Source organism: Lampetra fluviatilis, chromosome 33 (assembly GCF_964198595.1).
Source record: "Lampetra fluviatilis chromosome 33, kcLamFluv1.1, whole genome shotgun sequence".
Lineage (NCBI taxonomy): Eukaryota > Metazoa > Chordata > Hyperoartia > Petromyzontiformes > Petromyzontidae > Lampetra > Lampetra fluviatilis.
This window is the reverse complement of record NC_136307.1, coordinates 451927-477070: the sequence shown is the minus strand read 5'-3', so window position 1 is coordinate 477070 and position 25144 is coordinate 451927. Positions and strand designations below refer to the sequence as shown.

Below are 25144 nucleotides of genomic sequence, written 5' to 3'. Positions count from 1 at the left end.
AACGCCGCACTCTCGTAACCGAGGCGAGACACCGGTAGATCTCCACTCAGTGGAGAGTCGATCCCCCTTTTCATGCGCTGCTCCTCTGCTTGTTCTTGCGGTCTGGAACTCTCTCTGCATGCTGCGTGGTGACGAGCAAAGGGCAGTGGGGCCACATTTGTTGTTGTACTGCACTTCTGTGCTCCTGCTGTACTTCATACCGTACGTCTATGCTCCCCGCACCGGGGTCACAAACCCCCCATGACCCAACCGGCCTGGCGGAGACCCCCATTCAGCAGTGGACAGAGAATGTGCGCGTTCGTGCGTTTCTCGAGACGCGCTTTAGCCTACCGTGAGCACAAAGCGCGCACGGCTCGGGCAGTGAAGGCTCCGGGCGAAGGGCATCCACTGTGTGTTGTCTCACAGCGACTTGCGAGTTGGTATATTTGCAAGCAGCGCGTCATTAGCATTCGTCCCACACGGGGCAGCGCGCAGCAGCCTGGCAGTGGCGCACTCCGCGTGAGAGGCTTTTGTTGACGACGATGCGAGCGCGCTGTCGAATGTTCCAGGGGGGGGGGGGGGCTGTGTCGCGTGCTTATTGACTCTTGCCTCGGTCACGTTAGCAACTGTTCGGTGCAGCTGCATTCAGAGCGCGGCTCTGGTCGGTACGGGCCCGACCTGCATTTCAAATCCCGCAATTCTAGTAATCACGAATACCGTCACGAACCGCGTCGTCATCCTAACGGGATGTCACCGCTCATTTATGGTGCGTGCATTCATCACAAACGTTAGCATCGACAGTAACGAGACGAGGATGTGTTTCGCCCGCAAGTCGTATTCACGCCCACCAGCCTGAGTGGCCACTGGACGAATGTCTTGCAGTAGGTATTTTCTTAAACAGGCACACGCTGTGCTCGTTTTGACTTTTGAGTCTCATCAGCAGAGCGTGACCCGTCAAGAATATATTCCTGGGCCGCCTCTTGTTATTGGCCATCCATCACCACTGGTATTGTTATAGGGCCCTCGGTGACCGCTACGGGGTCCATACATAGATGTACACGCTTTCATTCCATAGTGGATTGATCATGGCTGATGGTGATAACGATAAGATATAAAACATGCTATTCCGATTATGACATTTCAAATATTGTAATGAGAAGATACAATACTATTCAAAGTAAATCGTATGACTCCAAAATAACTACGCGCCTTAATTTGCGTTCATGACTTTGTAATGGGGCATTGTATAATTGCTCTACATTAACATCAGCTGAAAGGAAGTGCGGCTCCCAGCAGACATCACGCATGCTCCACACAGCAGCATCAACAGCAGCCTTCCCAGAATGGAGCCACACGCTGTAGCCGCAAGGATGGCTACAACAACACTGGGAGGAGGATGCGTGCCTACATCATCCTCACACACAAAGAGAACTCCCTTCACTTGTTTCCCCATTAATATTTGAGTCGGCATGGTGACAGAAGGGCGACTGCCTCTACGATCTGCAGAAATCTGTTTAAAGAAATCTCAGACGGCCTCCGATCTGTCTGTCTGCCCACGTCCTTACTGTGCTCCATAAAAAAAATACGTGGGTACTCAACTCCAGTTTTGTTACATTGTATTTATTTGTGTGTTTTTATACGTTGATTGCTTTGTTGCCATTGTTCTTTGGTTTATAGATCTGTGTGTTGACCTCTAGCCGTTTGAATGAACCTCGCGATGTGATGAGATGCGACGCACGTTAAATACACAGTGATGGTGATTCAGTGTGAAAAGTGGCATTCTTTTTAAAGTGATAATGTGGGCCTTGGCCTGTGTCTCATGACACGAGCAAGGTGTGTGGCACAAAATAGAAGCTCCGTGTACACCCAGAGCTGGGCCGTGATTTCTCCCAGGTATGCTGCTGATGCGTATTGAAGTTGGTGCGATGTTCACAAACACACCGGTGGTCCACACAGCGGCACTTGTGGAAGCTGGAATGCCGTCACTTGCAATCATTTAACAACAACAACACAAATGCACTGCATACAGATGTGTGTTACAGCTCATGGGATACAATTCGACACGCGCGTCATTTCGTGGAAACGCACGGCTCTGCCCTTCTTTGTAAATGATTTTTGGAAATGTAAAAACAAGTTGGATGTATATCGCGGTGTCTGAGAGGACACCCGGAGGTGACGAGGAAGCGCAGTGCCACTGCGGAGTGAATCCGTCACTCGGCAGCAGCGCCGAGCGAGGTTCTGGCGGTGCGGAGAGCCGCGAGTCGATCGGGCGTCTTCCCGTAAGTCGCCCGACTCTGGGTCACACGGGGAGGAAGGGAGGGAGGGAGTCCCCGCGTGCCGTCACTACTCATCACACGTCACAGTGCAGAGCAAACAGGGCGGCCAAACCAGCCAACTCAATTTATCTCCACTTCAAATATGTCACCAAACCTGAAAAACCAGGTGTTGCATTAACATGCTTTATTCAACTTCACAAAGTACGCGATAACAATAGGTTGGTCTGTATAACACCCGTATGCATGTGCCCATTGTTCTAGAGGAAGATGAACGGTGGCTATACAGTAGTGTGAATGTTTTTCACAGGGGGGTGGTGGATGGTGGCCAAGTGCGATCATTGTTTCTCGTCGTAATCGCGGTGTTGGTGGGAGCCGCGTGGCCCACTGAGCCCCAAATGCCGAGCCGCGTTCTGGGGCCTCGTGGGGGCCTCCAGGGGGAGGGGGAGGGGTCGCGAGCGCCCCCGCGTGGTCCCGCGCGGTGACTGCGGCGCATGGCACCACGGGGCCCCGCTGCGTGCTCGCCCACCACAGCGCCTGCTCCACATGGGATGCTTCGAGGGAAACTGTGAGTGGTTCTGCTGCGGCGGCGGTGATACCGCGCCGGGTGTGGGCAGAGTCGCCCTGCTGCTGCCGCCGCTGCTGCCGCTGCTGCTGCTGCCGCTGCTGCAGGCGGACGTGGAGCGTGGCCACGGAGGGGTTTGCGTGGAGGTCCCAGTGGTGGAGCGGAGCCGGCGTCGGCCCTGTGGCCTCCTCACGCATTCAATGGGGCCACCCACCTTGTCCAACTCTCTGCCTCCCTCCACGCATCTCGGCGCCCGGATTACGGCGCAGTTGCACCGCCTGCGTACTCTGTAGCCACGAGGCCCTCTCGCTGTGCCCTAGTCCGGCATTCACTCCGTCTCCGTGATCTCACCACGGCCCCCAGCGCTCGGTATTTCCCCAAACCCGGGCCACGTCTCTCGTTTGGCACAAAACGAATCGCGGCGCGGGCCCTGGCAGGAGCGGCTGGGCCTCGGGTGGCAGCAGCCGGCAGTGGCCGCCACTCCTGGGGGTTGGAGAGGCCCGCGGGCCGCCGCGTGTCCCGCTCCTCTGGCTGCCGCTGCCGCGTTCGTCTCCACGGGGGGGGGGGGGGGGGGTACCGGCTGACTGGCATCGCGGAACCGTGAGGGGGGCTGCGGGGGAAAGGCCGTCATCCAGCAGTGGATAGGTCACGGCTGACGATGCCTGCATACTTTGCGGTGGCAGCACTTATTAAATGTCACTTCTGCCCACCGTAGAGTCACGTTGCATCGGGTTACGGTGCGGACTTGGCATGAACCCCGCCGTCATGAGACAGGGACACGCTTCAGATGAGTCTCCTTGGCCATTTTTTTATTGTCTTCCACGTGTTCTGGTCTCAAGCTCAAGGCCCAAACACCTCCACATGTGTAACAATAGACGAGTTTGAAACGCGCCACTTTCCTGTGTGACGTGTGGCCATAATCTGTTAAATTCAAAGGCGGCAACCGCCGTTTATTGAAACGATTGCAAAAGGCGTTGAGATGGTGATTGGCAGACATTGTGTTCCTACGTTTCCACACAAATGTGATGTCTGTGTACCTTTCGCGTAGCTTCTTGGCACATACGCTGTTGTTATGGTGGGTTTGGTGGTGGGGAAGTGCGTTGGCAAGCTACGCGGTGTGCTGTCGGGTTGTTGTGCAGTGGAGAGGTGCGTGAGCGTCATGCAGGCCGGCTCCACCATGCTCAAACTCCGGCCCGGCTCGCGTGCTGTGGCCTGGCACAGCCTGGCCTGGCACCCCGTGCCACGCGTCTTCTACCTCGACCAGAGCCGGCGACGCATCTGCTGGCGCCCCTCACGCAAGCGCCACAAGGCCGCCAGTGCGTGCCGCAGGCTCCAGCTGCACGCACGACCACCACTCTGGACCGGGCGCGTGACGCGCGCCTCGCCGTCATCGTCCGCGTGTGCGCGTGTCGCTCTTCCCCCGCAGTTTGCATCGACGCCGTGCGGGAGGTGCGTCAGGGCTGGCCCGTCGGAGCGGCGTCCGGAGACTTTCATGCAGAAGTGTCGACGTTCGCTCCCTACGACTTCTGCGGAGGCCGTGGTGCCGGGGTGGACGCCGCACTCGGCCCGGGGGAGGCCACGGCGAGCGGCCGTGGCGCTTTCGGACAGCCCGACTCGACGTTCGTGCTCAGCGTTTTCTACGGAGCCGTCGACGGACCGCTGGTTCTGATGACCGCTTGCCGAGAGCAGGCCTTGGCCTGGCGTGTGGGCCTCACCATGATCATGGCCGGGATGAATTTGGGCTCACCCAGCAGTGGGCCCACGTTTCACTGCCATGAACAGTATCCGACCCACTCGGACGGCACGTGTGCGAGTGTGTGTGCGCCAAGAGGTGTGCAGTGTGTGTGCGCGTAGCATCTGTGACGAGTGAGATCTAAACCTGTCCTGTGCCTCCCCTAGGTTGAGACACACTTAAATGAATAACCGGTGTGGCGTGTAAACGTCAGCACTTGGGATGCACGTGGCCGGGTATGCCGTGCCGGTCCTGCGATGTCACGTGAATAGTTTGCGTGGACTGTGTAGGACGATGCTGCAAGTTGAATGTGGCTATAGGCGAATGTCCGGTGATTGAGGTGAGAGGTGAATGAGGGGTGAATGTGGCGAGCGGTGAGTGAGAGTTGGACGCGTTGCTTGCCGGAGAGAGGGAGAGCCAGGGAGACGGAGGTCAGGGAGAGATCTTCCCTGACGTGACCCCCAGGCTCCTGGTGCGCACGTTTGCCGCGGCCGACAGGAACGGCGACGGGCGCCTTGCGCTGGACGAGGTCCGCGCTCTGCTGAGCAGCCTGAATCTGCGGCTGTCGCGGCAGCGCCTGCACGACCTCATCCAGGTGCGACCCTCGCCTCCGCCGCCCTCTCTCCCTTTCGCCTCCAAGTCTCCCGCCCGCTAACGCCCCGTCCCTTTCCCTCTGTCTGTGAGAGATGTTGGCGGCTTGGGGAAGCTTTTGTCCAGCAGTGGATAGATCGTCTCTGGCGAAGATTATTCAACTCGCTAATTTTTCTCACGAGCAAAGGGTTGCGGCCAAAGTTTCGTCTCTGCAACGTTCGAAGATTATTATTTGCTTACTGGATTAGAACTATAAAGGCATAAATGTAAATCATATTAACCATGCCACATTTGTTGAGGACACAGTCATTTTAACAACAATGAAAATTAACGACAGGAAATTATTGAATAACTTAATAAAGCTGCAAAGTTGGGCTCAAGATAAACGTGAGCAAAACGAGTGACGTAGTGACACAAATATTTAATCAGATCACCCCCAAAGTGTATATTTACCTCGACCACATAGTTTTTTCCATAATTTCTGGCAATGCACTACCCGTGTCTCATCAGTTTATTATTTGCTCCCAATGTAAGCATTCCGTGCACCTCCGATTATCACGATTGGCGATGTACGGTGAATCATCACCCGCTTCCGGGGTCCGCGCAGAAATGCCCATGGCACAGAGTGCCCGGTGCGGTGCCCAGCTCACGAGTGGTGCTCAACATCCGGGAGATCGCGAGGAAGGACGATGTCGACAACTCCACTCGGTGACGCGTGCGCCCGTGTGTTTTGTTTGCCACGCAGGCAACGGATGTGGACAACGATCGAGGGTTTTTATCGTTTGAGGAATTCTCGTCGTTCTACGCTCTGATGTCGTCACGCCGCGACCTCCTCATGCTGATGAACAGACACGTTCACAAGATGCAGCCGTGGCAATCGGACGCCAGTGGACATTTTGATCGTAAACCATTGTGGAACGTCGGTGATTTGGCCAGGTTCATGACGGAAGAACAAAAGGTGCGGTCACGTGCGCTGAATTAGAACGTTTATCCGTGCGCTTCGCTGGTTTCAATGTGGCGAATGCCACACGGATTTTGTTTACGCAAACGGTTTTCACCGGAGAGTTGTTTTTCCCAGGTTCCCGGCGTGACGAGGGCGATGTGCTTGGAGATCATCGACAGCATGGAGCCAGATGCGGAAAACAGACGGCACGGCTGCCTGAGCTTAGAAGGTGCGTGTGTGTGTGCGTGCATGTGCGTGTGTGCGTGCATGTGTGTGTGTGCGTGTGTGCATGTGTGCGTGTGTGCATGTGTGCGTGTGGCATGCCCAGCCACCGCATGCCTAAACAGCTTTTGTTCGGCCGGATCGAGGGGGCTAAACGGGCGCGGCACGGGCTAGAGAAGAGATGGAGTGATGTGGTACAGGAGGACGTGGAGCTGAGTGGACTTGCCGATGACTGGTACCAGCGGTGTCAAGATCGGCCTCAGTGGAGGAGGCTCGTGAAGGACGCTACTGGGCAGTTGGAGGCAGTCGCCCTCCAACAACAACGGAGGGCGGAGGAGCGACGCTCACAACAACGAGCGGAGCGCCGGGTGGCTAAAGCACAGCAAGTTGGCACAGTAGGGGGCACAGGTGGTGGATCAGCCAGTCATCTCGGTCATCTCGGTCAGTCGACCCGTGGCACCTGCTGGGTCTGCCCCGTGACCTCCTGCCAGCGGGCGTTCGACACTTCACGTGGCCTCAGGGTGCACATGGCCTGGCACAAGCGTCGTGGTGACGTCACCGCCACTTAGTGGCGAATGGCGGTTGTTGTTGTTGTTGTTGTGTGGCAACCCGAGTTCGATTCTCACTCATAGCCAACATTGGTGACGAATATCCAAACCGGTCCTGGGCCTGCCCTCAGTCGACTCGGCCTCAAATTGAGTAGTACCTGGTGCAGTGTGTTAACATCATTACTGGGAGACAAAAGTGGCCTGGTGTGGTGCTGGCCACCCCCCCCCCCCCTCGTGTACTGTGCTGGCCTGCATCGGTGTTCTCTAGCAGCACTTGCTCCCAGTCTGTTAGACGCCACGTTGCAGAGTGAATCTGAGTTGTACTTGCTGAGCTGAGGCGGCACCTGTGTGTGGGAGTCTCGGGTTTTATTTGTTGTGAACATCGGTCGGCATCCTCTAAAAGCCAGCTTACACCCCCCAGCTTGCAAACATCGCTTGTGTGATTTACCTGTAAAGTCCGATCACACTTGTTATTTCCACATTGTATTGGATTATTTTTGTACCACAGGTTATCACTTGGGTAATATTATTTTAAGAATGGATGTTCGGCTAATGGCAGTGGGAGAGAATACAGGATTCATGAACGAACATTTCACGAACCATGCGCTGTTATCCCAAAGCAGCAAAGGCTCTGATTCGTCACGCTTCATGCAAATAGGCATCTCCAGAATGATAAGTTTGAGGTTGATTGAACACAATTGCATTTGAACACGAGTAATTATGGTTGGCAATGATAAGGGTCTCCTCCCCAACGGGTTACTGGTGCCGTCTTTGCCGTCGTTGTGTTTGCTAGCGGTGCAAACTGTGTGTGCGCGAGCAGGGTTGACCGCGTACCTGTGCGGCCCTGCAGGTGACGCGGTGGACCCGGCCCACGGCTCCGTGCACCAGGACATGGGCCTGCCGCTGACGCGCTACTGCATCGCCTCCTCGCACAACACCTACCTGACGGGCGACCAGGTGACGTCGCGGGCGTGCGCCGACTCGTACGCGAGCGCGCTGCGCGCCGGCTGCCGCTGTGTGGAAGGTACCGAACGGCACGTGGGGTCGCTGTGAAACACAGAGTCTTTGTTGAGACTGGTGGAGGAATCCGATGAGCTATGAGCCTCTTTAACACAGATGTCCCAGTAGGGGCGGGGTCCACAAGTTACAACAACAACACACGACACTATAGGAGTGCTAAATAGAGAAAAGGTGAAGCAAGTCACTTAAATAAATAAAAATAGAAGTGAAAATTGCATAGGTATATCAATTCCTCTCTACCGAGGTCGAAACGCTCACACGGCTCTCACTCCCTGTGGAAATCCACAAACAACGTCCCCTCTTGCTCTGCCATGAAAACCGCGATTTGATGCCGAGCTCTCGATTCTTTACGATAATTGAACTTGCAGAGTGGTATTGGACTCGTGTATTTCCACGTCTGGTTACATATTAGTGCAACAGTCACCCTATGTCTGTTGAATGTTTCAGTAACTTAATTATAATTACATGTCGTTAATTACATTATGAGCGGTCTAAAGATAATCTGTCTCGGCAGACTTCTGCTACAGGGAATTTAACATTGATTTATGTTCGTGCTGATTTCTATTTGCTTCAACGCGGGACTGAGACAGGAGGAGGACTTCTCCACAAATCTGGCTGCTGTCGCCTGATGAAGCTAGTTGCAATTACTGGCGAAACGTCGTACTCAGATTGTGAATGTTGTGGATTTGCTCTCCAACACACCGGTGTGCTGTACTCGTAACACATTGGCACGTTCTGTTTACATGACATCCCTTACTCATTGGCTGTCGGGTGGTGGCGGGTTTAACGACACATTTATATTTACGCAACCTAGCCCAGAAAAACCTGTTGTATTATGTATTTCATTTGTATTGAGCTGGTCACTTTGGTGACCCAGGTCAGTCTTGCAATTGAGTTTCATGTTGGTTTCTTGAGTTCTTACCAGGGTCAAACAAAAATTAACAGGGAGCAGGCTTCTTCCACTCTGCGTGCAACGAGCAGAGGAGAGGAGAACTCGGTAGTGTTCGCTGTGCTAGCTGCAGCCGAATGGCATGGACACTTCTTCTGGGATGCCAATAGGGGAGATAGAGTCAGTTCTGTTCTGTCCGTTCGTAATTCGAACGTGCAATCTGGCTGGCCCGATTTTGGCGTGACGCCGTTGTAACGGAGGAATATCAACATTCCGCACTTTGACGTGAAGTCTCTATCTTCAGTCAGTGGTCTGCGCAAGATGCGGAGAGAATGTCACAGATGTGTCTGGCGGAGCGGGCATAGCAGACCGTGCGCTCGCTCTCCTGTCGCGTTTTGAAACGACCTCCGTAGTCGACAGCTGGGACGGCCCGGACGGCGAGCCGATGGTCACGCACGGGCGCACACTCACGACGCGCATCCCCTTTCAGGACGTCCTGCGGTGTATCGGCGCCCACTCCTTCACCCACAACCCGTGAGTGAACGCCCCCCTCCAGCCTCACCCCCCCCCCCTCCAGCCTCACCCCCCCCCCCCTCCAGCCTCACCCCCCCCCCCTCCAGCCTCACCCCCCCACCCCTCCAGCCTCACCCCCCCACCCCTCCAGCCTCACCCCCCCCACCCCTCCAGCCTCACCCCCCCCCCCCTCCAGCCTCACCCCCCCCCCCTCCAGCCTCACCCCCCCACCCCTCCAGCCTCACCCCCCCACCCCTCCAGCCTCACCCCCCCCACCCCTCCAGCCTCACCCCCCCCCCCTCCAGCCTCACCCCCCCACCCCTCCAGCCTCACCCCCCCCCCTCCAGCCTCACCCCCCCCCCCCCTCCAGCCTCACCCCCCCACCCCTCCAGCCTCACCCCCCCCCCCCCTCCAGCCTCACCCCCCCACCCCTCCAGCCTCACCCCCCCCCCCTCCAGCCTCACCCCCCCACCCCTCCAGCCTCACCCCCCCCCCTCCAGCCTCACCCCCCCCACCCCTCCAGCCTCACCCCCCCCCCCCTCCAGCCTCACCCCCCCACCCCTCCAGCCTCACCCCCCCCCCCTCCAGCCTCACCCCCCCCACCCCTCCAGCCTCACCCCCCCCCCCCTCCAGCCTCACCCCTCCAGCCTCACCCCCCCCCCTCCAGCCTCACCCCCCCACCCCTCCAGCCTCACCCCCCCCCCTCCAGCCTCACCCCCCCCACCCCTCCAGCCTCACCCCCTCCCCCCCCCCTCCCGCCTCACCCCCCCAGCCTCACCCCCTCCCCCCCCCCTCCAGCCTCACCCCTCCAGCCTCACCCCCCCCCCAGCCTCACCCCCCTCCTCCAGCCTCACCCCCCCACCCCTCCAGCCTCACCCCCCCCCCTCCAGCCTCACCCCCCCACCCCTCCAGCCTCACCCCCCCCCCTCCAGCCTCACCCCCCCCCCCTCCAGCCTCACCCCCCCACCCCTCCAGCCTCACCCCCCCCCCCTCCAGCCTCACCCCCCCACCCCTCCAGCCTCACCCCCCCCCCTCCAGCCTCACCCCCCCCACCCCTCCAGCCTCACCCCCCCCCCCCTCCAGCCTCACCCCCCCACCCCTCCAGCCTCACCCCCCCCCCTCCAGCCTCACCCCCCCACCCCTCCAGCCTCACCCCCCCCACCCCTCCAGCCTCACCCCCTCCCCCCCCCCTCCCGCCTCACCCCCCCAGCCTCACCCCCTCCCCCCCCCCTCCAGCCTCACCCCTCCAGCCTCACCCCCCCCCCAGCCTCACCCCCCTCCTCCAGCCTCACCCCCCCACCCCTCCAGCCTCACCCCCCCCTCCAGCCTCACCCCCTCCCCCCCCCTCTAGCCTCACCCCCCCCCTCCAGCCTCACCCCCTCCCCCCCTCCTCCAGCCTCACCCCCCCAGCCTCACCCCCCCCCCTCCAGCCTCACCCCTCCCTCCAGCCGTGCGTCCCGCGCTCCAAGCTCCGGTGCCACAGCGAGGGGCCGTGCCGCTCGGATCGAGTGACGGCAGCAGCCGCGTGCAGTCGGGGCACGTCGGCAGGTTACGTGAACAAGGTGCCGAGCGCCCAGGGGCCATGGCTGGCGGCACATTCCAATGGGCGGAGGCATCACGCTGCAGAGCCGTGAGGGGTCCGTGCGGAGTCCGTGCGGAGTCCGTGCGGAGTCCGTGCGGAGTCCGTGCGGAGTCCGTGCGGAGTCCGTGCGGAGTCCGTGCGGAGTCCGTGCGGAGTCCGTGCGGGGTCCGTGCGGGGTCCGTGCGGGGTCCGCGCGGAGTCCGGGCGGAGTCCGTGAGGGGTCCTTGTGCCATCGCTGGCAGAGGCCTCCGGCGTCTGCCGCCCTGGAGAGTCCTCGCTCGGGAGGCTTCCCCCTTCTGAGTCTCCTCCCCGTCGAGCGTTGCCAGAGCGCAACAAACACCGACGGAATTCCCCGTGTTGTCACGCGGCGGTCTCACATCTGCTTTGAAACAAACCAGCCGGCTTGCGTCAGTCCTGTAAAGTCCCCTTATGGGACGCAACATTTCCGTAACAGGATAAAATCTGGGCGTTCAACTCACCGCTGTCAATGTGCTCTGTTGACATCGGATTCTCTAATCGCAGGATCAGGCTCATCAGCTGTGGTGTCATCCAAATCCCTCGGCTCCCCCCTGTCATCCCACGGCCACATGATTGATGTGAAGGGCCCCTATGACATTGTTTACGAGATTAAGTTGTTGCGTATCAGTGGGAATGGTTGCGTTCACCCCATTTCCGAGTAATTAAATACGTTCTGTGCAGTGCGGTCACCGACGTGAACTGGATCTTGGATTCCTGTTCATGTGCAGTCAGTCGCGTTTCGGTTGGGGGGCAACGATGGAAACGGGGGGACAAGCGTCGCAGCGTTCCGTGTATGGCGCTACGAACTTAGCGGCACCGACCACTGTGGTGAAGTATGGTCAAACAACCCCCGTGACTTGCATGGCGTGAAGTGGTCTTTATCGAGCAGTAAATTGAGAGAGGCTGTCTGCTCTCGCCGCTCTGTGTCGGTGGCAAGACTTGATCGGCGTTATTGTTTAGAATACGGAATTGTTGGTTGTAATTGGATGATGAAAATTAAAGGCCAGTTTCTCCGAATTCCTACCGCCATTGACCCGTCTCGTTGTTACAATGGAACAAAGTCCGGAAATGTTCCTCATGAGATTTCCCCACTGCTGTCTGCACAGTGGTGAAACGTTCCATTCTTCACTTTCAGATATCCGGTCATCGTCTCCCTGGAGAATCACTGCAGTTTGGCTCAACAAGACAAAATGGCCCATTACTTGCAAAGCATTCTGGGAGACCTGCTTCTGCTGCCCTCTGACCTTCCAACAGCTGATGATGCACAGTGGCCCTCGCCACAGAGCCTCATGGGAAAGATTTTGCTGAAGGTGAGGTATGTAAATGACATGTAGCGGTGATGTTGTGAGCGATGGTGGCGGTGATGTTGTTGGCGATGGTAGCGGTGATGTTGTTGGCGATGGTAGCGGTGATGTTGTTGGCGATGGTAGCGGTGATGTTGTTGGCGATGGTGGCGGTGATGTTGTTGGCGATGGTAGCGGTGATGTTGTTGGCGATGGTTGCGGTGATGTTGTTGGCGATGGTGGCGGTGATGTTGTTGGCGATGGTGGCGGTGATGTTGTTGGCGATGGTGGCGGTGATGTTGTTGGCGATGGTTGCGGTGATGTTGTTGGCGATGGTAGCGGTGATGTTGTTGGCGATGGTTGCGGTGATGTTGTTGGCGATGGTAGCGGTGATGTTGTTGGCGATGGTAGCGGTGATGTTGTTGGCGATGGTTGCGGTGATGTTGTTGGCGATGGTAGCGGTGATGTTGTTGGCGATGGTAGCGGTGATGTTGTTGGCGATGGTAGCGGTGATGTTGTTGGCGATGGTTGCGGTGATGTTGTTGGCGATGGTGGCGGTGATGTTGTTGGCGATGGTGGCGGTGATGTTGTTGGCGATGGTGGCGGTGATGTTGTTGGCGATGGTAGCGGTGATGTTGTTGGCGATGGTGGCGGTGATGTTGTTGGCCATGGTAGCGGTGATGTTGTTGGCCATGGTAGCGGTGATGTTGTTGGCGATGGTAGCGAAGATGTTGTTGGCCATGGTAGCGGTGATGTTGTTGGCGATGGTGGCGGTGATGTTGTTGGCGATGGTAGCGAAGATGTTGTTGGCCATGGTAGCGGTGATGTTGTTAGCGATGGTGGTGGGGATGTTGTTGGCGATGGTAGTGAAGATGCACGGCCTGGCGGGTGCGACTGGGAGCGCAGGGTAAAAAGATCTCGGTGACAACGCAGGGCGTGGACGGCGTGGACGACGCTGAGTTGGAGAGTGAGACGAGCGTGAACCGTGCCCAGGTGAGGTGGCACCGTGCCCAGGTGAGGTGGCACCGTGCCCAGGTGAGGTGGCACTGTGCCCAGGTGAGGTGGCACCGCACGCGGTTGAAGTGAAGCGGCCGCGCTGAGGAATAAAGTTGGGCGTCGTCGGGGTGCCGCGTGCGTGGTGGCCGTGGCCACATTGTGCCCAACCCAACAAAGGGCGCGACGTGATTTATACTCACGGTGCAGATGTCCCGAGGAGCACGCGCGGTGTTTGTGGCGATGTGCACGAGACGCGGTGAACTCCCGCAGCGGGGGGCGGGCCCCGGCCATATGCTGTCAGCAGTCAAGCTGGGGTCTTCCCACGCTGGCCACAGCCCACACACCCCACACACACCCCCCACACACACACCCCACACACACCCCACACACACACCACACACACACCCCACACACCCCACACACACACACCCCACACACACACACCACACACACACCACACACACACCCCACACACACACCACACACACCCCACACACACACACCCCACACACACCCCACACACACACACCCCACACACACACCACACACCCCACACACACACCCCACACACACACACCCCACACAGACCCCACACACATCACACACACCCCAAACACACCCCCACACACCCCCACACACCCCACACACGCCACATGCCACACACGCCACACACACACACCACACACCCCACACACATCACACACACATCACACACACCCCAAACACACCCCACACACCCCCACACACCCCCACACACGCCACGTTGTTCCAGTGCCTCCCCTGTGCCACGGCAGGGTGGCGGTGCGGCTGGCGTGTGCCCCTGTGCCGAGGAGGTGGCGGCGCAAGGCGAGGGGCGTGCCACGGTGCGCCGCAGCCGCTCTCTCCTCGGTCTCCTGCCGAGGCGCAAGGTGAGCAAAGCCTCTCGCCACGGCGACCACCACCGGCGTGGCCTCCGCCGCTCATTCTCATCTGACACGCACCTCCCTGCGCCCCACACCCGCGGCTAAACTGTGCCGCCCGTAGGCGCAGAACTGCCGCGAGAAAGCAATCGGCAGCAGCTGTGGGGACAAACTCCCGGGTTCTACCAAGCGCCCCGTGGCCTACACCGTCAGGTCAGAGGACGCAAGCGGGAGGGGGCTCGTGCGTCAACTAGCGTGGCGAACGCACGAGCGTACGTGCGCGCGCACGGGCGTTCGCCCCGATTGAGGAACGGCAAAGCAAAAGACCGCTCCTCGGTGCGGTCGCAGGCGACGCCGTTAACGAGTCCCTTCCCCCGCAGCTCCCCGTGCCGGCGGCGGGAGCCACGACGCGAGGCGAGCCCGCGCGCGGGGCCTCCCGTCCCGCGGGCCCGCACGTCGCGCATGTCGCGCGCCCTCTCCGAGCTCACCGCGTGCTCGCGGGCTCGAGGAGCCATCGACGTCGGCTCGCACGGTGAGAGACGCGCGTGAGGTCCGGCCTACGCCGGGGTGCCCGGGTCCGTGGGCGGAGGGGCGGGGGCTCCGTACTTTGCCGACCGAGTGAGCCGAACGGCCGCCGTCTCGCCCCAGGGCCACCTCCCCGGTGGAGCGTGACGTCGTTTGCGGAGCGGCAGGCCTCCGCGCTGGCGTCGGAACGCGCGCAGGAGCTGGCGGCGTTCGCGAGCGCTCGCCTGGCCCGCGTCTACCCCTCGGCCCACCGCGTGTCCTCCAGCAACTACGGCCCCGAGCCGTTCTGGAACGCGGGCACTCAGATGGGTGGGTGGGCTCCGGCGTGGCTCTCGGCGCGGCGTGGCTCTCGGCGCGCCGCGTCCAGGTTCACTCTTGTCAAGCGTGGCGGCGCGGCCTGCGACGCGCTGACCTTTGAAGGCAGGGGTTGGTGGATCACGTGGCGTTTTGTCAAACTCCCAAAACCCTGTGCGTTGTGGGATGGCCAGGAGATGGTAGCACAGTGTAAACGAGTTCTTAAATCCACCTGTGCGGAGATTTGAATGTTATTCCCTCGTGTACACGGGATTTCTATGGGCACATGCAATATCACTCCTTACAATGGAATTGGCCGAACATTCCGATGCAGAACACTGCTGAAAAAAACGAAAGTACGTGTGTATAAATGTATACCTTCTGTTCCACGTAGGGTGCTGTCAGTTGTTGGAAAGTGGAGATTGCAGTGACGGCAGGTAAACGCCGCAAGGGACGTCCGTGACCTTGGGAGTGACCTCGTGCGCTTCCCCTTCATTCCAGTCTCTCTCAACTACCAGACGGAAGGGCGACCCATGCAGCTCAATCGAGCAAAATTTGCAGCCAATGGGAACTGTGGATACGTCCTGAAGCCGGCTGAGATGTGCACGGGTGAGTGTTATCCTTTTCAAACATCGTGTGAGCGCGACTGCACGGCGTGGGGAGGCCCTCGCCCAGCAGTGGGTTGATGAAGGGCTGTCTACCGCATGTTTCACGTTGTGGAACGAGCATCGCACAGTGCATTCGGCTCGCAGTGCCTCTGCGCTCTGTCGCTGACCCGCTCTCGATGCTTTCCCTCTGTACCCGCAGCAGTCCAGTACTCTGGCCGTGCCAGCAGGCCTTCGCAGCGCCGCGGATTAGCGGCGATATTTCATCGTGTGGACCCTGGATACGAAATCTGTCTCGCCACAATCCCACTCCCACCCTCTGCCTTTGACAACCCACACTGTACATAAACTCGCACCCATGAAGAGTTCATATGCAATCAAATTGCATTTCCTTTTTCCTCCCGAGTCGCTGGGCTGCTGGGTGGCTGGATTGTTGCATACCTGTCAACCCCTTATCAGTGCCCTACCTTATTACAGACCAATTCAGATCTTATTGGTCACCCCGTGCCCTTGTAAATATCAACGTTCATTCTACAAAGTCCCATCACAAGGCAGAAACACAAACAAATAGATAAAAAAAGAATTGCCCATATTGAAACGGCTGTATGCCATATGGACTTGAAAACTCAATTTCCCTGAACAAAAATCTGGGTAAACCGTATGGGTTGACAGGTATGCTGCTGGATGTGTGGCTGGGTGTGCAGGTGGCTGGATATTCAAATCGTATCCCAGACAAGGGTTGACTCAGCCCAACATCCCTCTACAGTGAATACAATGAGCACCACTTTGCGTGAATTCAAGTTGGCCGTTCTATTATAATCAGATCGCCCCCGCTAAAGGAATGTGGAATTTCCACAGGTGGCTCGGGGCCTGCCCGGCAATGCTCACGCTAACACGGAGACTCTGCCGCTCGCGACCCTTGACCTGTTCCCTCAGGCCACTTCAACCCTCTGAGCGACAATCCCTCCCGGGGCCGGGCTCGCACGTACCTCACGGTGCGCGTCATCAGCGGACAGCGGCTGCCCAAGCCCGCCGTCTCGCGGCTGCCCTCTAGAGACGAGGTGAGGACACGCCGCGAGAGACACGGGGGAGTGGAGGTAGCAACACAATCTCCGTTAAATCGTCTTGCCCTGGAGAAGGATGCTCTGTCACATACGTAAGCTTCCCCCCGTAGGTCATAGGGGAATAATGAGAGTCTACGTATGAAATGAAGACTCCGGGAAAGCGAACGCTTTTGTAAATTCAAGATCGCGACTCCCACATACGCAGCTTTCGGCTCCTGCAGACCAAACCTCGGGAGGTCACCGCGACCAGGCCCAAAACGGGTCCGCGGTGAAGAGCAGCGATGATGCCTCTTCACTCGCACGCTCCCGCCTCGCCTGTGAGAGGAGCCGTGAAGCGCTGATGATGGAAGCACGGGGACTGACCATGTGTAGGGTTTAAGTGCGGGGCGTGAGTGAGTGCGGGGCGTGAGTGTTGTGCACGATGCATCTCCACGTTGCGCTCAGATCATCGACCCCTACGTGGAGGTGGAGGTGGTGGGGCTGCCGGTCGACTCCGCAGTGCGGCGCACCAGGGTGGTGGACGATAATGGCAAGGAGCAAACACACACATCACACACACACACTATACGCACACACACATCATACGCACACACACATCATACGCACACACACATCATACGCACACACACACCATACACACACACACCATACACACACCATACACACAGTCCATGAAGGCTCCACGGGGGATCTGCGTGTTTGGCTGTCGGGGCACGAGCCGCGATGTGCGTGCCGTGTTCAGGGTTTCAGCCACTGTGGGACGAGACGCTCGTGTTTATCATCCACATGCCGGAGCTGGCCATGGTGCGATTCGTGGTTTGGGACGACGACCCCATTGGGAGAAACTTCATTGGACAGAAGACGATCGCCCTGTCCAGCATCCTGCCTGGTTCGTGCTAAATCTCTCAGCGCACGCATGCACACACACACAGCACACACGCCACACAGCACACATGCACACAGCACACTCGCCACACACAACACACACACGGTGCACTCGCCACACACAGCATCACACGGCGTACACACAGCACGCACAACTGCTCACCAACAAACACTGCTCACCAAACATTCCCTCTCGCCATATCCACACCACTCACCAGCAACACGCAGCAAGCAGACACTCAGAATTCCACTCACCATGCATATACCACTCACGAGTACAAACGAGAAAATAAAATCTGTAAGCGAGCACCCACAAAGGCTAGGATGGCACACCCCCTGCGCCATGCCCGGCCACTTTTGTCCTCAGTGCTGATGTTTACACCACGCTGAGGTACATTGGGTTGGCCTAGGGCCAAAGTTCAGATATCACTTGCCACCGAGTTTAGCTATGGCTTGGAATCGAACTCGGTGCAAGAGTTACTTTGGAACCATACCCCACACTAATGCACTACACCCTACGTACTCCGCACAGATGGCTCACCATGCCCCCGTGTCGAGCCACAACTGTTCTTCCTCTGCCGTCTGTGCCGGGCCGCAACGCTCTTCGCCGTGGCTGATGTTGGGCTCTCTGCTCCATGCCGGTTGTTGCTCTCTCGCCTGGCAGGTTACCGCCACGTACGCTTGGAAGGCCTGAGCGAGGCGTCCATCTTTGTTTACGTCACCGTTGAGCAGATCCACGGCAAGGCAAGCGAGCGCTCCGTCTCCCCGCGTGACTCTTCCCAGTGCCTGTGAATGCCCTTGTCACGGATTTTTATTGTATTGTCTCCCCACTGTTTTCATGCACATCATCCATATGTAAGTCACTGTGCCTCATCAGCTTTTCCCAGTATGAAGACTTGAGATGCTAATGAACCAGGTTTTTTACTTTGTGTGGTGTCGAGCATGCAGATAACATCCCCAGCCCCCTTAAGTTCAACGAATCGTTGATTGCGGGATCACGATTCGATTGAGAAATCGTGTTATTTTTTTGTCTCGTTTGCACTCCCTCGTATGTTGTCTCATTCAATTAATTACCCTAAAAGTTACATTCGCGAACGATTGCATTTACCCATACATGCCTGGAATTCAAAGTTTCCACTTATTACCGGAGTGGGATGGTTCAGTGTGGTGGCTTGTGGTAACAGGCCTTCATAAGCAATAGCTAGATGAACGCATCACAATAGGTTGTGCATCGCACAGTTCAATTAGCATGCGTTAGAATTCCGACCGCACTTGCTGAAGGTGGAGGAGTTGCAGCCGCTTGCTCGTGTATGCCCTGGTGTGTGCATGTATCTCGCGTGGCCGCGTGCAAGGCCGCGTGCAAGTCCGTGTGCGTACGTCTGTGTGCAGGCGAGGCAGGCTTCCAACCTGATGCGAGCTCTGGGTTGCAAATCGAGGGAATGCGGTGTGGGGGATGCACCTCGTCGGAGGCACGGCATGAGAGCCACCCCCAGGACCTCTCTTCCATGAATCGTCCACCCTGGACCTCAACCGATCACCCCTTGAGTGTGAACACACTTCGATCCGGCTCTCAGCCCTGATCCAAGACAGATTTTATCTCAATACGAAACCCAAGGGCATTGTATTCCATCAGATGTAACGGCAATGCATTCTTCCAATTCCTCTCTTATCCTCAAGTTTTTCGTGAGCACTAATCAGCTGCTTCAATGGAGAGAATGTGCAAATGGAGCTTTAAACACAAAAAACCTTACCCGTGATTAAATGTCCTAGCATTTACCCACGAGGCATTGTTGTGGTGACAGTGTCACTGTATGCAATGGGTAGTAGGGTTTATGGGAAGTGTTTTTTTATTTAAACTAGGGTTGTAAGAGGACTGTAAGATACATTTGTTTGATTTTATGTAATTTGTAAACTTTTTTACTTCGGATTTTAATTAAGTATATTAAATTATTGGAATATAAACTGTATTGTGTGGTTTGGAGTAAGGTTTGTTCATTGCCAGTGGACTGATTTTTGGGCCGTGTGTGCAAGGTCACATCTGTGTAAATTTCCTTTAGAAATAACAGCTGCTGCTGTGATAGACGCCATCAGTGACCACATCACGAATGCGTCAAACCAAGAGTTCGTCTCACTAAGTGTCATAGCAATGGCCTCATAGCGACTGAGAAAATGCGTCAGACTGGGTCACAGCAACCTTGTCAAGGGCATCAGTGGCCGCTACTTAGTCATAACGACTGCACCATGGTGACCGTTACAGACTGTCAAGGCTGTCAGAGATTGCGTCAGAGACGATGTTGTACCTCCTGTTATAGAGACTGTCTTCACGACCGCGTTATAGGGGCTGCCTCGGCAACTGTGCCAGACACCACGCCATAGCGACTGGCATAACGGCTGTGGAAATTAAAACTGAAACATCTTAATACAATTTTCAATATTTTACACATTTATTGATGCCATTTTTATTTACAAAAAATATAACATTTTAACAAAATATTACATTGTAAAGAATATGCAACAGCTCATGGCGAAATAGTTAATGATCACTTTTACAAAATAAAAAATGTGAGCGTATTACATCTGTAGTGGGTTCAATTGAGGCCCACTCAACTTGAAGGCAACACTATTTATTAACACAACAACCAACGTGAACATTATATACAGGGTGGTGACCACCGTTCCTAATCTCACTAACACTCGGGGAGTACCACACAGCGTGACCAGGGCAGGAGACGGGCTGCCTGGTCACAAACGACGATCGGAGACTCGAGGACTGCTGATGTCTTCATCCCGGGGTAGAACAGCCCAGCTCTGTTCACACCCCGCTTATAACTCCCGCGGCGTGGCCGGCTCCGCCCCAGGCCACGCCCCCCTTCTCGAAGGTACAGGTCCCCCAACCACGTGACCCCCAAGCTCCCCACTGGGGCCCCTAGCTCCCTACTGGGGCCCCTAGCCCCCCTTTGTCCGGTGGGCAAAATTATGAGTTAGGCTGGGCATGAGCTGCAGCGATGAGGACGTGGGGGGCAGCAACACAAGGCATGGACGTTTAGCAGCGCAGCGTCTACCACAACACGACGCCACGGCACGTCGTGTTAATGACCTTTCATATCTTGCCACCTATTTATTTACCTGACAGAGGTAAACTAAGTTAGGGTGTGTGACTAACTCTTGCACATTGAGACTCGACAAATGTGAATGTGAACACCAAATGGTGGAGGCATTTGGACTCCAGTCAAAATTGTGGAACATGACATAGCCCACTGCAGTTAAATAAAGGCCGCATAACTGCACTCGGTGCAGGCTACATACGCTGTCGTGAGGTGCACATGCTCCCCTCTGTCTGGTGGATGGCAGTCTACTCGTTGCACTGGACAGGTGGCAGGTGGTGGTGTTGTGTGGTACATTCAGTGGAATAGCACCCGCTTGTATTTCGTGTTGGGAATCTGCCCACGTGCCTTGAGCCGTCGCACGGCTTCCCGCAGATGCTTGGGCTGCAGGGGAGGTGTGTCCCCCCACTCCTCGCACACGTCCAGCGCTGCACCACGCACGCACGCCGGCACAAATACAATTACATCCGCTGGATAAAACACTGGGATTAAGCACAATTTACTCAATGTTTGAAAAACATGTTCAGGTTACATTTAAAAGATGACCAGGTGACAATCTTCATGGCTGGCAGCAGTAGGTATGGGTTGTACCTCAATGCGTGACGGTGTAGCGGTTATCTTAACCACAACATGAGAATGTGCGTTTCTCTGATAATGACGGATACAGCACAATTAATGGCCAAGATGATGGTGGTTGTTCCAAAGACTACATTTAAGATTTAAAATGAAAACTAATAACTATGGTTAAAAGATTGAAAAGCGTGTTCTGATAGACATGTGGTTATGCTACAATATTTCAAGACTTGTCTATTTTCTTGTTAAACTTGTCAGAATTGTCAGAAAACTTCAATACACCTCCTCCTTACATATTGCTTATTTACTAAGATGTGTCGGTCTCACCCCACTGGTTTTAACCGTGCGTTTGTAATGAATGTTACCAACTGGTTAGGTATGTTGTGTTGGAGAGAGAATGGGGCTGACCTGTCTCCACAACTTCCCCCACGAACACCTTGGCGATGCCGGACATGGCGATCACAACGTTCTGTGACACTGAGCAGCCCGTTATTGACTGGATGAGCTGAAATCAAACACGATTCCACATTAGCTCGACTTGCCAGCCTTTTTAATGTTTAACAAAGCCATACATTTCAAGCACAGGTAAATGTTCAGCATTACCAATAATACAGATCACTTATTAGTAAATATACAGCGAATCACGCAGAGGAGAGAATTCGCACTGCTGTGAGGGAGCTCCATGCCAGTGCTACGTTACGGACACCCACACCGGGCATCACCACAATAAAAAATCATGCTGCATGGGCAACACCTCCGCTCTGTTGCCCACACGCAGGAGCTCGTTTGTTCTCTGTCCTGCACGTCAGCAGAAGATGTGAGGTGAACACTAAGTTCAAGTAACAGCCAGGCTTAAGCGATGCGGAGAAGAATCCGTTTGTGTGTGAGAAGTTCACACCATATCACGAGTGACGCATCTGGTGCTGCGGATATTACGCTTCCAACAGCTACAAATATAAAAAGTGGCTTTAGAGAATGGGAATTTTTGAAAGAGGCCTTAGTTGGGAGATTTGAGAACTGGACATTTCCACTGAACCCCAAGAATCATAAATATGAATTTGTTTATTAGTTTTAGGCTTGTGTATTTCTACAAAATCCTAATAAATTCCGATGCATGTAAAGAATTTCATCTTATAACTAAGTGACAATGTGAGTGACTCGTTCCCCTCACAAGAGATGCGGGTAATGAGCACCAGTGCCATATTACACGACAATTCTATCTCGGCAATTCTATCTCCAAATCCTAGCACGGGGAGAATCAGAGATCTGCCGTGTGGATAAGAGGACTTGCAGGTAAGAGGATGACCAACACCAGTGCCTCTGTAATGGAATATTTTAGTATTTGAACATAGATGACAGGTTTAATTGCAGTCACATAGATTACTTACGATTTTAATTGGGACTGACTTGTTCATCATCAATTTATCAGCCATCCACTGAAAATGAATGACCTGAAATCCTCATGCAACTGCAGGCAATGTTGATGTACAATGTGGGGAGTGAACGTCAGAGGTTTTACACGCGGCCGATTGGGTTAACCGTAACTTCAGATGGCACGTATTTTTGATAAACATACTTGTAGTAATAAACAGGGTGTCTTGCCTGATTAAAACCACGAGCCTTTGCAACAAGCGGTGAATGCGCTACCGCTGGGCCATGTCACCGCCCCAAAACATGGGGAGGTGTTATTATTTCTATACCTGTGAAGGAGGCTCAGTGTGTGGGGTGAGGGCACGTGAGGTGAGGGCACGTGGGGTGAGGGCACGTGGGGTGAGGGCACGTGGGGTGAGGGCACGTGGCTGGGTACCCGTTTGAAGGCAGCTTTGGGGAAGGCTGCGCGCCGGTACATCTCATAGCGGTTCAGCTGCTCCTCCGAGAATGACGACACCAGGATCCTGGAAGGCGCACACGACCACCACCGTGTCCGTCATCATGAGCAAAGAGGACACACGACAGTGCTGCCTTGCGCCACTTTCATTCTACCTCCACATTGAAATACCACGGAACTTACAATCAGTACCCATTTACATAGTCTGGTGAGTGAGCTCGGCACAGTGCTGTATTGTGAACCTGCCAGTCTTGAGTTTGGATTTCAGGCCATGGATAACAACAGTGGCGAGGGATATCTGAACTGATCCCGTGTGGTAAACCCCCACGTCACCAACGTGCATGGACTCCCCCCCCCCGCCACTCACTGCATCTTCTGGATCTCGTCCTCGTCGTGCTTCTGCCGTGCGCGCTCCGCTTTCTCTCGCTCGAGTTTGGCGCGGGCGGCGGGCGAGGACGGGTCCGAGGACGGGTCCTCCTCGTCGGCTCCCAGCGCCGCCGCCGCCGCCGCTGCCTCGCCCGCAGCTCCCTCCTTGGCGTCCGCCTCCTCCCCGCGATCGCTCAGAGCCGCGGCCTTGGGGTCGGCGCCCTCCAGCAGCGCGGCTCCGCTGCCCGCGCCTTCCATCACCGCTCGCTCCGTGCGGGCACCAGCGGCTTGTGCCCTGCACGGACACGGCAGCAGCAGCGCCAGGGCTATCAACGTGGGTTCCACATTCAATAAACACAAGTTTAACGTCCCGAGGATCGTTACACAAGGTGTGGCGAGGTTGAGCAAAATGTGTGCGGTTGCTTGTAAAGTTTGTGGTGTAACACGTGACAAGCGCTTGTCTCACAACTTAAATATCCAACCGACATTAAACGCGAAAGGTCACAGTTCAAATATCAGATCTTCAACATTATACTTCGGTCACGCAGAGATCACAACGGAGTTCGTGAACCCATCTGTGTGGATCTATGAGCGTTATCTCATTCTCCAGTTTTCTCCCACACGCAGCATTCGTATCGTACCTCAACAAGGAAATTGGCAAAACCTCACAATGCAGATCGCTCTTGAAAGCGCGTCTCGTCAAATAACGCCGCAGCGCACCACCACCCGACACGGCCAATCATCAAAAAAGTGTGACGTTGACAAAAGACAAATAGTTCACTGCTTTAGCCCACCGGTGTGTTGAAGCGTGAAACCACAACATTTACAATGTTTGAGTACGAATTGCCCGATGATGCTGGATGTAATTACCAGCAAAACGTCGTACTCAAAAATTGTAAATGTTGTGGTTTCAAGTTCATTTATTAGGTGTAGCCCTGTAAGCCATCCGGCTTGTTGAATCGGGTGCAACCGCAACAAACAAAAACATGAACAAGAAAACATCTTAAAGTGAATATGTGACTAAGTGCAAACTATTGCAGAAAAAGCACCGTACACCAACGCTGTGTGCAAAAATCCCAGTGGGATGCAAGTCAAACAACAACAACCATAAGACAACTTAGATTAAGGCCATCAGTCTTACTCCGTACTACAACAAACAGCCAAAACCAGTCAACTTTTCGTAATCACCAAAATAAAGCAATGAAACAGTGATCATAGGAACTGACGGAATTTTCACAATAAACGACAAACAACATGTACTACCAAAACCCTGCAGCCACAGCTGGCTGCATGAGTCACTCCACAACAGCAAGAGCATCAGTCAATAATTTTTCAATGCGCCTTTAAGATCAGCTTCAACCCACCGGTGGGCTAAAGCAGTGAACTATTTTGTCTTTTGTCAACGTGACACTTATTTGCTGATTGGCCGTGTCGGGTGGCGGAGGGTTACGACACATTTATAAATAACGCGATTTAACCCAAAAACGTTGATTATGAATAATCTTGGTCGCGAAAACCTGCTCCGTGTTAAACCAGCTCCCCCAGGGCCACGCAGGCCGCGTGCCGGCCCGCCTCGGGGAATCTCCCCGAACGAGGCCGTCGCGCCGCGCGCCGCCAGAGCGCCCGAAGACGCCACCCGATGTGGCCGCCGTCGTGGGGCTCGAACCCGATTCTCTTGCACAAGCGCGAGGCAGCGACAGGGGAGACGGAGCACACAGCAACAGGCAACGGAGAAGAGCAGCAGGAGGAGCAGAAGGCGCCGACTCACCGGCGTGGTGCCGAGAGACCGACTCGAGTGGCTGCACCGCCGCCTGCCCCCCCCCACACCTCGCCCCCCCTCGCCCGCT

At 55.8% G+C, this 25144-nt stretch overlaps 2 protein-coding genes across 2 annotated transcripts; one reads left to right on the top strand and one right to left on the bottom strand.

The window, feature by feature from the left end:
* Positions 1 to 2117: 2117 nt before the first annotated feature.
* On the top strand, positions 2118 to 19546 carry LOC144943865 (1-phosphatidylinositol 4,5-bisphosphate phosphodiesterase eta-2-like). The gene is made up of 21 exons (XM_078871700.1): positions 2118 to 2258; positions 2787 to 2820; positions 3957 to 4133; positions 4244 to 4598; positions 5015 to 5144; positions 5886 to 6098; positions 6219 to 6312; positions 7674 to 7877; positions 9176 to 9296; positions 12011 to 12185; positions 13065 to 13214; positions 13949 to 14062; positions 14178 to 14266; positions 14434 to 14585; positions 14702 to 14887; positions 15374 to 15481; positions 16414 to 16538; positions 16986 to 17070; positions 17284 to 17430; positions 18091 to 18170; positions 18816 to 19546. Exons 1-21 carry the CDS (start codon positions 2118 to 2120, stop codon positions 18933 to 18935), a joined length of 3000 nt encoding a protein of 999 aa, XP_078727826.1. The 3' UTR covers positions 18936 to 19546.
* A 314-nt stretch (positions 19547 to 19860) lies between these two features.
* On the bottom strand, positions 19861 to 25125 carry LOC144943903 (transcription initiation factor TFIID subunit 11-like). Its single transcript, XM_078871752.1, has 5 exons — positions 25066 to 25125; positions 23299 to 23592; positions 22911 to 22998; positions 21512 to 21608; positions 19861 to 20958 (listed from the first exon to the last, which is right to left on the bottom strand). The coding sequence occupies exons 2-5, from the start codon at positions 23553 to 23555 to the stop codon at positions 20828 to 20830; spliced, it is 573 nt and encodes a 190-aa protein (XP_078727878.1). The 5' UTR covers positions 23556 to 23592; positions 25066 to 25125; the 3' UTR covers positions 19861 to 20827.
* Positions 25126 to 25144: the final 19 nt, after the last annotated feature.